The sequence below is a fragment of the Rhagoletis zephyria genome, unplaced genomic scaffold (genome assembly GCF_001687245.7).
Source record: "Rhagoletis zephyria isolate East Lansing unplaced genomic scaffold, Rhagoletis_zephyria_1.1 Rzeph_scaffold_00705, whole genome shotgun sequence".
Lineage (NCBI taxonomy): Eukaryota > Metazoa > Arthropoda > Insecta > Diptera > Tephritidae > Rhagoletis > Rhagoletis zephyria.
In genome coordinates this window covers 86,671-100,506 of record NW_016157789.1, presented here as the reverse complement: position 1 = coordinate 100,506, position 13,836 = coordinate 86,671, and the positions used below count along the sequence as shown (strand labels likewise).

General features: G+C 34.2%; 1 protein-coding gene and 1 pseudogene across 1 annotated transcript; one reads left to right on the top strand and one right to left on the bottom strand.

Annotated features, from left to right (window-relative positions):
* Positions 1–9,041: 9,041 nt before the first annotated feature.
* LOC108361149 (uncharacterized) lies at positions 9,042–11,673 on the bottom strand (annotated as a pseudogene).
* On the top strand, positions 11,377–12,920 carry LOC108361148 (uncharacterized). The gene is made up of 3 exons (XM_017613706.1): positions 11,377–11,912; positions 12,005–12,184; positions 12,519–12,920. Exons 1-3 carry the CDS (start codon positions 11,853–11,855, stop codon positions 12,918–12,920), a joined length of 642 nt encoding a protein of 213 aa, XP_017469195.1. The 5' UTR covers positions 11,377–11,852.
* The last annotated feature ends 916 nt before the right edge of the window (positions 12,921–13,836 follow it).

Below are 13,836 nucleotides of genomic sequence, written 5' to 3'. Positions count from 1 at the left end.
CAAGATATTTTAACGCCCTTGAGTCACAAGTATATACAGGTATATTTTATCAATCATACCGATAATGTCATGTATTAAAAGAATTAAAAATGAAAATGAATAAAAAAAAATAAATCAGCAAAATGAATAAAATAAAGTGAAATTAATGTTTAATTTCTAACCTAACCCACATTTGTATGTGTGTAACTGAATCGCCTTTATATATAAAAATATTATGCTAATTTTCGAGCGTGACTCCCTAATCTGTTATTAGAAAAAGAGATTAGCCATGCAAAATTATAATTAAAAATATCTCAGATTAAACCGATAACTTTTTGGTGTCCAACCCAGTTTTATCGATTATATTTGCGAAGAAGAGGAGGAATGTCAAATGTTAAAGTAAATAAAAATTTACGCTAGTAAGGAAAATAGGTTTGTAAAGGTATTTTTAATAAAATATTCATTTAAAATATATTTAAATGGCCTAATATGTGTTGCAAAAAAAAGTGACCACGGTGGCACAGAGAAGAAGTTTAACTTTTCCTCGAGTTGTAGTTGCAGAATACGACAGCATATATAACTCACTTCTTTCCCAAGTCGACTTAGGCGGTTATTGCTTATGACCACAGATATATGTATATACATGTGTATTTCATATGCATGATTGTTAAATTATACGCACCTTGAATAGTGTATTGGCACTTTAATACATACTGTAATATTGACTACTAAAATTTTTCTTTTAGCATAAAACCGATCAGAAAATGTTCTGCAAGTCGTCTACATAAATAGCTTAATAGATAGTCCAGATTTCATTGGCTTAGGTGGCTACTGTATGTATAATTGATAAGAATAANGGTTTGTAAAGGTATTTTTAATAAAATATTCAGTTATAAATATATTTAAATGGCCTAATATGTGCTGCAAAAAAATTGACCACGGTGACACAGAGAAGAAGTTTAACTTTTCCTCGAGTTGTGTGAATAACAAGCACAACCAATTTGACAGCTAACGAGCTTTGATTGAGATTATATTTATATGTAAACGTACTTTTATGCTTTGCCGTTCGCATATGTATACACATTAAATTTTATGAGTACCTAGTACTCACGCCTTTTTTTTATAAAAACGCTGATGTTCTCAATTTTTTATTTTCTTGACATGTTAAAATGCAGCTAAAAATTTGTTTTTTACATATAATTACTCTGGTATAATTGGGAAACATTCCCCTACATACCTGTCTTGCGCGGCTAGAATGGGCCTAGTGCCCGAAAATATGCTCTCGAAAAGAGACTAGTAAAATTTAAACTTTGATACTGAACGATTTACGCATTGTCATGGGTTGGAACTTGTTACCAGGGGGTTTCTGGGGTTGCTAATTTGGGATCTGAAGTCAGTTTTTTGAAATTCAAAATGGCGGATCCAAAATGGCGGTCTATTTTTTTTTAAAAATGATTGGATTGGTTCGAAAACCGGCACTCGAGAGTTTTTGTGGTCGCCGATTACGAATCTGAAGTCATTTTTTTTTATTAAAAACGGCGGATCCAATATGGCGATCAAATTAAAAAAAAGTACTAAAATTAAAACGTTGATACTGAACGTTTTAAACATTGTCAAGGGTTAAAACACGTTTCCAGTGGGTTTCTGGGGTTGCTGATTCCAATCATTTTTTTTTAAAGTTGGTCGCCATTTTGGATCCACCATTTTGAATTTTGAAAATCTGACATCAGATTCGTAATCAGCAACCTCAGAAACACACTGGAAACGTGTTTTAACCCTTGACAATGTTCAAAACGTTCATTTTTAATATGGCAAAATAATAAAAAAATTTAGAACATCAGCGTTTTTATAAAAAACCGACCACCGCGACCTCTAAAAAAACTCTTTTTTTCAAAATAAAAAAATACGTGTCTCTTTTTTATAACAAATAACAATATTCTGATGTAGCGTTTATGAATTTCCAAAAAGAGTGGTTTTATGAACCTTTTCGCAGTTTTTTACCAATTGGTCCCCGAGGAGTACTTTGTGTGCATCGTTTTCGTTTTGCGCGCACGGCAACACTTACCGTGGGGAATTTCGCCTGATGATTACAAAAAGGTCTTCTCGAGGATAAAATTTATGTAATTGTGTTATTTATGAACAAAATGTAGGTTAAGTATAATATGAATGCTTAATTAATAATAATCAGGGTTGTTGTGGAAACCAAGTCAGATTGGTTTAACTGTCAGAATTACAAACCAATTCTGATTTTTAATGGTGTCGCAGAATCTGATTGGATTTTCCTATTTTCGAACATACGTAAAACCAATATTCGAATCAGCTGTGACAAAACTTGTAAATTGCAAATTTCCAAAGTATTCTATAAATTTTAGATATAGAACAAGTTTTAAAGGTCCATTTAAAAAAATAATAAGTTTAAAATGAGTGCCGCTAAGGAAGAAAGCAGTGGAAAAGTAAAACGAAGATTTTAAGGGATCACAGTAATCCGCTTGATGTCCCAGGGTAATTGTAAGTGTAACTTACCTTGCATGTACATATTTACATGCTAAACTAAACTTATTTTACAGATTTATTACCCAATATCGATTAAATAAAGACGCATTTGTTATGGTTTGAAATGTCATAGCATCCCATTTGCAGTCCTCGACGATTCCGCCTACGATTCAATTAGAGGCAACTTTGCGCTTTTTAGCAGAAGAAGCCTACCAACGGGGAGTGGGACGTGATTCAAGCATCAGTTTGGCAAGAAGCACGGTGTCGCAGACTTTAGCGCAAGTTATGTACCTCTTAGAGAACCACATTTGCGGCCAATGCGTAAAGTTATCTCTGGATGAAAATGAAAAGTTGAGGTCAAGAAATCACTTCTTTGGAAAGTACAAAATACCCGGAATAGGCGGTTGCATAGATGGTACGCATGTAAAAATAATAAAGCCACCTAACGACGAGCATTTGTATTTGAACCGAAAGGGATATTTTAATCAGCCCTATTCTGCATTTCGATTACGTTCCCGCATTCCGCTCCGCAAGAATCGAACTTAGGTATTCTGCGTTCCGATCGAATCGAAAGAGGAAGAGGAAGAGAGAAAACATCTTTCGAAATCAGCTGTTTGCCTAGGAATGTGTGAAATCGAAACAAAACAAAGAAATATTGGCTACCAAAATATAGCAGCTTATGAAGTTGGAGTTTGTAAATATTTTAAAATAACTAAATATATCTAGCATCACTGTAATTTAAAAATAAAAATTCGTTAGCTCTTAATTTAAGTGGAAACATAATTATAAGAATGAAATCCGTAGCCGCGGCGTTATTGCTTGAAGAGGAGGACGATTGCTGATGCGCAAGTTGAAAGGCGGAGATTTAGGGACATGTTTGATCCTTCTCAGATGAGTGAAGAGTAATAAGAAATTCATCTTGAACTGTATTACTCATCGCTCAAATCCAGTGAAATTATAAACGTTGTTTGAGCACTCCACAACATTTGCATTTACTACAGAGTGGAGGATTTGAACGCAAATGAATCCCATTTTGAAAGCCGTCAGGACGAGGGGAAGAACAAAGCTTACCCTTCCATAGAAAATCGAATTCGAGACAACATACACACCTCTTTTTATAAAAAGTTAGTAAAAACGAGTGCAATAATAAAAACATCTTTTTTATATAACTTCACATTTCATGTATATATGTATGTATGTACATATGTACATCTATTAATTTTATACAAAAAGAATACATTGTATTCAGTGCATTTCACAGTCTTATTTATAGATAACTAGCTTTTACCCGCAGGTTTCACCCCACGTCTTTATACAAACATGAAAAACNTTATAAAAAGTTAGTAAAAACGAGTGCAATAATAAAAACATCTTTTTTATATAACTTCACATTTCATGTATATATGTATGTATGTACATATGTACATCTATTAATTTTATACAAAAAGAATACATTGTATTCAGTGCATTTCACAGTCTTATTTATAGATAACTAGCTTTTACCCGCAGGTTTCACCCCACGTCTTTATACAAACATGAAAAACAATTTATGTAAAGATGTTGTATTTTATTTCTGCTCTAATTTTACTATAGGATAATACTGAAGGACAGTTGTATAGCTTGTGTGTTATGTAATGAAATGTAATAATAACTTTTTGACACAACAGGTGTTTTTATTTACATTAAAATATCTCCAATAAATAATATATCGCATATGTGAGGTTGCATGAATTATTTTCTAGATAGTAAAAACACTCATATTTCAAAAAGGTTCTCTTTTTTATAAAGCAATCGCATCAAGTATATTTCAGGACGAATGGATAAGAATTGAGCCAAGAGCTTGTGTGTGCAAATCCAGTTTTTGGCAGCAAAGGTCAGTTACGCGGTTTTGCACTTTAAAGGACGATATGTATGTAAGTAATAGTAGAAATACCAATGTTGTAATATTAAAATTTTAGCTATCTAATTTCTTTGGAATAATAACTAATATTATTTCACAGCATGTTTTTAATACTTCGAAGCCTCTATTAACATAAATGCATTTTCAAATGCAATTACCACAGATTTTATTTTCGATAAAGTTTTGGGTTTTGCTTTAAGGGATTCTCGTTTATTGTCATTGCAAAAGCTAAGCGAACTGGAAACTGAGTCCTGTAAATTCGAAAGGCATATCAGAAAGAATTAAAAGGGCCATGTAAATTGTGGTTCCGAAGTTATGACTGATACAAAATTCAACGCCTGTGTTATGCGCTACGCCCCCTTTTACAAACTCATTTATATAAACATACCTAACTATAAGCACCACGCCCCCTTTTAAAAACTCATTTATGTATACCTTACTATAAGCACCTATGTACCATAGATATGTCTGCATACCAAGTTTCACGTTTATGTGACTTATGGTTCCGAAGTTATAGCTGATTAAAAATTCCACGCCTTTGGGATGTGCCACGGCCCCTTTTCCAACTCCGCCCATTTTTCCCATGAGTATGGAATTAATTTCATTTATCACGACACCATGTTCCAGTACTCTACCGCAAATATTTTAAGAGATATCNTCAGCTGTTTGCCTAGGAATGTGTGAAATCGAAACAAAACAAAGAAATATTGGCTACCAAAATATAGCAGCTTATGAAGTTGGAGTTTGTAAATATTTTAAAATAACTAAATATATCTAGCATCACTGTAATTTAAAAATAAAAATTCGTTAGCTCTTAATTTAAGTGGAAACATAATTATAAGAATGAAATCCGTAGCCGCGGCGTTATTGCTTGAAGAGGAGGACGATTGCTGATGCGCAAGTTGAAAGGCGGAGATTTAGGGACATGTTTGATCCTTCTCAGATGAGTGAAGAGTAATAAGAAATTCATCTTGAACTGTATTACTCATCGCTCAAATCCAGTGAAATTATAAACGTTGTTTGAGCACTCCACAACATTTGCATTTACTACAGAGTGGAGGATTTGAACGCAAATGAATCCCATTTTGAAAGCCGTCAGGACGAGGGGAAGAACAAAGCTTACCCTTCCATAGAAAATCGAATTCGAGACAACATACACACCTCTTTTTATAAAAAGTTAGTAAAAACGAGTGCAATAATAAAAACATCTTTTTTATATAACTTCACATTTCATGTATATATGTATGTATGTACATATGTACATCTATTAATTTTATACAAAAAGAATACATTGTATTCAGTGCATTTCACAGTCTTATTTATAGATAACTAGCTTTTACCCGCAGGTTTCACCCCACGTCTTTATACAAACATGAAAAACAATTTATGTAAAGATGTTGTATTTTATTTCTGCTCTAATTTTACTATAGGATAATACTGAAGGACAGTTGTATAGCTTGTGTGTTATGTAATGAAATGTAATAATAACTTTTTGACACAACAGGTGTTTTTATTTACATTAAAATATCTCCAATAAATAATATATCGCATATGTGAGGTTGCATGAATTATTTTCTAGATAGTAAAAACACTCATATTTCAAAAAGGTTCTCTTTTTTATAAAGCAATCGCATCAAGTATATTTCAGGACGAATGGATAAGAATTGAGCCAAGAGCTTGTGTGTGCAAATCCAGTTTTTGGCAGCAAAGGTCAGTTACGCGGTTTTGCACTTTAAAGNACAAAACAAAGAAATATTGGCTACCAAAATATAGCAGCTTATGAAGTTGGAGTTTGTAAATATTTTAAAATAACTAAATATATCTAGCATCACTGTAATTTAAAAATAAAAATTCGTTAGCTCTTAATTTAAGTGGAAACATAATTATAAGAATGAAATCCGTAGCCGCGGCGTTATTGCTTGAAGAGGAGGACGATTGCTGATGCGCAAGTTGAAAGGCGGAGATTTAGGGACATGTTTGATCCTTCTCAGATGAGTGAAGAGTAATAAGAAATTCATCTTGAACTGTATTACTCATCGCTCAAATCCAGTGAAATTATAAACGTTGTTTGAGCACTCCACAACATTTGCATTTACTACAGAGTGGAGGATTTGAACGCAAATGAATCCCATTTTGAAAGCCGTCAGGACGAGGGGAAGAACAAAGCTTACCCTTCCATAGAAAATCGAATTCGAGACAACATACACACCTCTTTTTATAAAAAGTTAGTAAAAACGAGTGCAATAATAAAAACATCTTTTTTATATAACTTCACATTTCATGTATATATGTATGTATGTACATATGTACATCTATTAATTTTATACAAAAAGAATACATTGTATTCAGTGCATTTCACAGTCTTATTTATAGATAACTAGCTTTTACCCGCAGGTTTCACCCCACGTCTTTATACAAACATGAAAAACAATTTATGTAAAGATGTTGTATTTTATTTCTGCTCTAATTTTACTATAGGATAATACTGAAGGACAGTTGTATAGCTTGTGTGTTATGTAATGAAATGTAATAATAACTTTTTGACACAACAGGTGTTTTTATTTACATTAAAATATCTCCAATAAATAATATATCGCATATGTGAGGTTGCATGAATTATTTTCTAGATAGTAAAAACACTCATATTTCAAAAAGGTTCTCTTTTTTATAAAGCAATCGCATCAAGTATATTTCAGGACGAATGGATAAGAATTGAGCCAAGAGCTTGTGTGTGCAAATCCAGTTTTTGGCAGCAAAGGTCAGTTACGCGGTTTTGCACTTTAAAGGACGATATGTATGTAAGTAATAGTAGAAATACCAATGTTGTAATATTAAAATTTTAGCTATCTAATTTCTTTGGAATAATAACTAATATTATTTCACAGCATGTTTTTAATACTTCGAAGCCTCTATTAACATAAATGCATTTTCAAATGCAATTACCACAGATTTTATTTTCGATAAAGTTTTGGGTTTTGCTTTAAGGGATTCTCGTTTATTGTCATTGCAAAAGCTAAGCGAACTGGAAACTGAGTCCTGTAAATTCGAAAGGCATATCAGAAAGAATTAAAAGGGCCATGTAAATTGTGGTTCCGAAGTTATGACTGATACAAAATTCAACGCCTGTGTTATGCGCTACGCCCCCTTTTACAAACTCATTTATATAAACATACCTAACTATAAGCACCACGCCCCCTTTTAAAAACTCATTTATGTATACCTTACTATAAGCACCTATGTACCATAGATATGTCTGCATACCAAGTTTCACGTTTATGTGACTTATGGTTCCGAAGTTATAGCTGATTAAAAATTCCACGCCTTTGGGATGTGCCACGGCCCCTTTTCCAACTCCGCCCATTTTTCCCATGAGTATGGAATTAATTTCATTTATCACGACACCATGTTCCAGTACTCTACCGCAAATATTTTAAGAGATATCCAAAATGAAAATTTTAGTTAGTATGGGAGGTGCCACGCCCCCTTTTCCAGTACTGCCGATTTTTCTCTATGCCTATAAACAAGTGTCAAAAGTTTCATGCGATTCCGTGTCGCGGTTCAAAAGTTATAAGGTTATAAACAAACGGACATTCACATTTATATATATAGATGACAACATAAACGCCTGGACTTCCTCTTTGAAAACCTCGCGCAATATCCCTTTTGGTTGCCATTATTTGAGCCAATTTTTCGTATTGCCCGTATTACCGCTCGCGAATGCACTGAAATCGAGAAAATTCATTTATGATGGCTTTTACAATCACTATGAAATTTAAACCTCATAATGGTAGATCTATTGTCTAACGATCTACAGTGCAACCTTTTAACACATTCCAACAATTGCTGTACAGAAATTGCTGGAGCGCGTACCGATTTTGAGTGAACGATGCTTGAGATGCGCGGTATCCCGGTTCAAGTCACGATGCATTTATTTGGAACATAAGCGAAGCAAAACAATATTTTCGTGCACAATACGAGAGAGGTGATCGTTCATCAAGGTTGCTGAGTGATTGTGGGTATGGAATTGAATCATATTTACTAACACCTTATAGAGATGCGCGGTTTAACTCTAAGGAGCATAAGTTTAATATGGCTCATGCATCTGCGCGAAATATTGTAGAACGGACAATCGGAGTGCTGATAAGCCGTTTTCGCTGTTTGCTGAGTGCATTACATTACCGTCCTGAAAAAGTGGTTAAAATTGTGAACGTTTGTTGCGCCCTACACAACATCTGCAGGCATTATAAAATTGAATGTAATCTAGAAGAAAACGTATTTCGTGCAAGTGCGCCTAATGAGGACAATGAATTTTCATCGGATAGTGGAACAATGCAAAGCGAAGGCCGTAGAATAAGAGACGAAATAGCCAATACCTTGTAATTCAAGTAATTTATTAATTATTTAACTTTTTTCTACGAACATATATTTAAAAATTTAACAGTCTTCATGACTAAATGCAAATAAGTTTTAAATTTTAAAACTAAGGCACTAAAAAGATAATTCACAACCACTTTCGTTAAAGTACTATTCTTATGAGGTAATCACTTGTTTATAGTTTGCCTTTTGTGTTCAAACTTTAATATTTCGAGATCCAGTTCTCTTTTAATCTAATTTTTTCCGCAAGAGTTCTTATTATTCGTGTACCAATACTTACGAATTCGTATTTCACTTATGTTACAGCTTTTGCGACGGAGTCGTTACTCTTTTCAATTGTTCGGTAGATACGTCTCAAGCTGCTTGCATTTTCCTTTTGGATATTTATTAGTTCATCGAGCTTTTCGTTTGTTTCAGTTTTTCCATTAGTATCGTCGTCCAAAAATCTTTTTAAGCGGTCCGATGTGCTCTCCGATTTTTGCCTTTTCGATGCAATGCAATTGTTTGCATTTTCAGTTTGTCGCTTTTGCGATGTGGAGAGCATATCGTTGTCCACATCCTTTTGCCTATTCGATGTACTACAATCGCTTGAAGGTTCTGCTTGGTGCTTTTGCGATGTGGAGGGTATATTTATGTCCACATCCGCCTCTACAACTGCGTCACTTACACATGCATTTACTTATTTACCCTCCACTGTCTGCGCAATGCCACATAAACGCACAATGGTTTCCTCTGTTTGGGTCAGCTGGTATTTGGAAGAGGGTCCACCCCCAGTTGCCGCCTCTCCATTTTGTTGTGAGCTAGTTTTCTTTTTATCTCGCTCTTCCACTCAGTAATAATCTAAATAAATACAAATTTGTTTGAATGGCAAGTTTAATTTGCACTGAAGTTTATTAAGTGCAGAGTTATTTACCTTTTTCCACCCATTAACATCCTTGTGCGGAGGACCTGCACCATTAAGGGATTCAGTTAATTCCTGCCATAACGAATCTCTAAAAGGCTTGTCTCGTTTTGTAAATGCTCTTAAAATATCCGGATTTTTTTCCATAAATTCAATGATTATGGCATTTTGCGTTTTATTCTTATGTTTCCCACTATTTGTGTATTGTATAAAAAAAATGTAATACATGTTAAGAAAATGAAATAACTTATTTACTTACATTGTTTCAAAGCGTCTAACAGCAAACCAAAATAATTTAAAACGCAATTTGAACGCATTATTCAAAATCTTTCATTGATGAGCTCCTTGATTTGTTTCTGATAGCAAAATCGATAAAATTGGTTTTCATGACGCCGAATAACGATAACAATTCTGATTCGAACATAAAACCGATAATATCAGAAGTCATGACATCTACTACATTTTTTTATCGATTTCAATTCTGATTCCGACAACAATCAGATTCCACAAAAACCCTGAATATCAATAGTTAAGTACATAATTAACGCTTGTGTTTCTATAAACTGGCAACTCACATCGTATTTTTTATTAAAAGACGTGAATTTTGTGTATTTATCCAAGAAAACTCTAAATTTCCGAATATATTTAAATCTTTATTCCAAAAAAACAAGGTTTGGTATAGAGACTCCAATGCCTGCCAGCGCATTCGCCCAGACAGCTCATTAAGCACACCCAAGCTTGAGCGGAACTCCTCAAAAATACTTAACATCAAAGTGTAGAATATAACAAATATGAATCATACACACATACAATAGCAATTGCTATGAATTGCTACCGTACAAATTCAAGACACGCATTTGGTTGGAGAGTGCGTTGGTTATGGCGGTCATAAGTTCAGCCAACACATTCAGTGGTCCATCACCAGGAGCTGTTCCAATATCATGAGTAAATTTTAGTGAACCCCACAAGCCACTGCCTCTGGCTACAAGCTGGATATCTGAATATTGGAAAATAAATAGCAATTATCTTTTTAGAATGATAAGAAAAGTGTTTGTTTACAAAATTACCTGTGCCACTCTGCCTTGGTACGGTTGTTGCTCCATTTCATACCACAGTAATTTTGTATGCAACTCTGAATCAGCAAAATTTATGCTCCTTCTCATTATCAACCCTGATCAGATTTTACGCACGAGGAGTACTCAAAAAGGTTTATTACTGTATATACAAGGGACCGTAATCATTATGAGTTTTATCAAAAAAATTAACATTTAATCATTATTTTGAGATTTCAATACTTGCGATCAATCATAATAATCACATTTTGAGTTTATTTTATTGCTCAGAAAATACAATCATTTATTGAATTACATTTTTTTGATCAAAAATAAAACTCATATTTCGAGCGTTATTTTTTTGCTCTCAAGTAATAATTATTTTGTGAGTTGTTTTCTTTTCGATCATAAATAATCATTATATTATGAGTATTATATTTTTGATCAGAAATAATCATTAATAATAATAATAATTATTTTTTTTAGTTTTATTTTTTTCATCAAAAATAATGCTTATTCTTTGAGTTTTATTATTTTGATCGAAAATAAAACTCCTTTCTTGAGCGTTATTTTTTCTCTCAGAAATAAAAATTAACTTTTGTGTTTTATTTTTATTTTTGCAGATCGAAAAACTCAAAACGCCTCACTTCACTTAAACTTAACTCACCACACCTCAACTCACCTTAACTTAACTCACCTCACCTCAACTCACCTTAACTTACCTCAACTCATCTTAATAACGGCGTTTCCACAACAACCGAATCACTCTCAATTATGAACGGCGAATTCGTGTTTCACTTAGCATCTCTGCTTCTTGTTCTTTGCTTTTGTTTAATGTTTACAGCCCTATTCCGGTTTTGCAATAGAATGACAATTGATCATCCTTCGTTGTCGTGATTTTGTCATTGTCGTTGCACGTTGACATTCCTAACAAAAAATGACAAAGGAAAAGCTTTTGTCAACTTACCATGCATGGTGAAAAGTTGGTTGTTGTAGAAACAGCTGGTCAACGCTATTATTTGCAAAAAAATATGAGCGGCGAAACACCAGAGAAGTGAGTACTTGTGTGAAATAGATAAATTAGCATCCGGAGCTGCAGAAAGGAAGAAATAATCCGAGCTCCTCAAAACTGATACAAACACTTTGGACGCAGATGGCTGACAGCCTAAACGCCATGCGTGGTCCCACCCGCTCCGTAGCAAAGTGGAAAGATGTAAGTTTTGTATATTTACATGCATACATATGTATGTATTTATATCTTTCATTTATGGATGAATACATTTGCATACACACATTATTTCGCAGACATTAGCGGCGTGGAAAAACCAGCTACGCTGCAGAGCACGAAAAGTGCATGTGGACGTAACTGGAACCGGTGGGGGACCACGGACGGCAGACACCTCTGATTTCGACCAACAGGCGCTTGAAACTTTTGGGGCGGCGACAGTATACGGACGAGCAAACATGGGTACATTTGGGCATGAAGTATGTGAGTTTCCTTGAAATACATATCTACGTGTCTGTAATGTATTTAAGGGGTACTGTTTAGTTATTTGTACAACGGTTTTGAGTTGCTGTGCTCAAACGCGTGAACCGAATCAAATAACTTTTACACACACTTGTAGACAAGAGTCTACACTTTATTAAAAAAAAGCTATATCTGTGCTCTATTTTTAATAATTTGGGTTTGAAATATGGTATTGTCCCCCTCCCTATTCACCCCCACACCAAAATCGTTGTACAAATAAGTAAAAACTTGCCTATTTAAGGGATTTAGATATTCATACATAACATTTGCCAAACTATAATGTTTCATTAGGAACCACTATGCAGCTCTCAACTAGATATAACTGAAACAGATCTAATTGAATCAGATGTAATTCAGACCGAGGTTGTCAATTCCAGTGAGTTGGTGACTTGCGAGAGTTCAGCACCGCTTTCGGCACCGCAGAATCCTAATTCTGAGGCAGCCGCCTTAAATGACTTGCTAACTGTCCCACCAGGTGTAACAGGCTGTAACCCACGAGCAAGAACATCGCAAACCGTAACAAGTTTAAATGCTGCCCTTAACAGCCTCCAAATTAAGGATGAAAGGGAGGCAAGTCAACACGAAGTGCTCATCGCCACTCTTCATCAGCTGAGCACAGCCGTAAACCAGATGACCGTGGTGTTGGAAAAGCTTAATGCTAAGCTGGACCAATATCCAATTATATATCCTTAAGCCTAGTATTACTTTTTAGAATACATACGAAAATGTGTTCCATAATTATAGATTGGTTGTGCACTTACTTATAAGAATACATACATATGTATGTATGTATATTGATATGAAAATTGGAAATTGTAGAACACATAATTATATAATTAAATTTCATACATGTACAAGGATGCTTTTAAGAATTTATTGCACTCATATTTACATTCTTACATACATAAACAAAGTTATTTATTACTGTTAGATATATGTATAAATGTATGCGCAACAGATGTAAATCTGTTTATGTGTGTATAGAAGAATGCAAATATGTGTGCAATAAATTCTTAAAAACATATCCTTGTACAAGTATGATATTTACTTAAATAATTATTTGTACTACAAATGCCATTTTCATATCTATATACATCAGTGGCGGATCCAGCAGGGGGGTTTTGGGGGTTAAACTACGTGTCAGCCAGTGGCGGACGCACGGGTGGTGTTTTAAAATGACGCAAAACTAGAACAAATATGTGAGTACAAGACTGAATTCGAAAATCTATATGTACCTTACTAAGTGCTTACTTATTTCCCAAGTGGGACGTTTATGTTTATGCATATATTTGTGTTATGTTTTTATTTTTTGTTAAAAACAAGTACAAATATGTGAGTACAAGACTGAATTCGAAAATCTATATGTACCTTACCGATGAGCTTACCAATTTCCCCAGTGGGACGTTTATGTTTATGCATGTATTTGTGTTTTGTTATTTTTACTTATGTACATACATTATACACAAAACGGGGTTTCAGACAGGGCGACTCCCTTTCATGTGACTTCTTTAATCTGATGTTGGAGAAGATAATAAGAGCTGCAGAACTGAACCGCTCAGGAACAATTTACTACAAGAGCGTGCAATTGCTGGCTTATGCCGATGACATC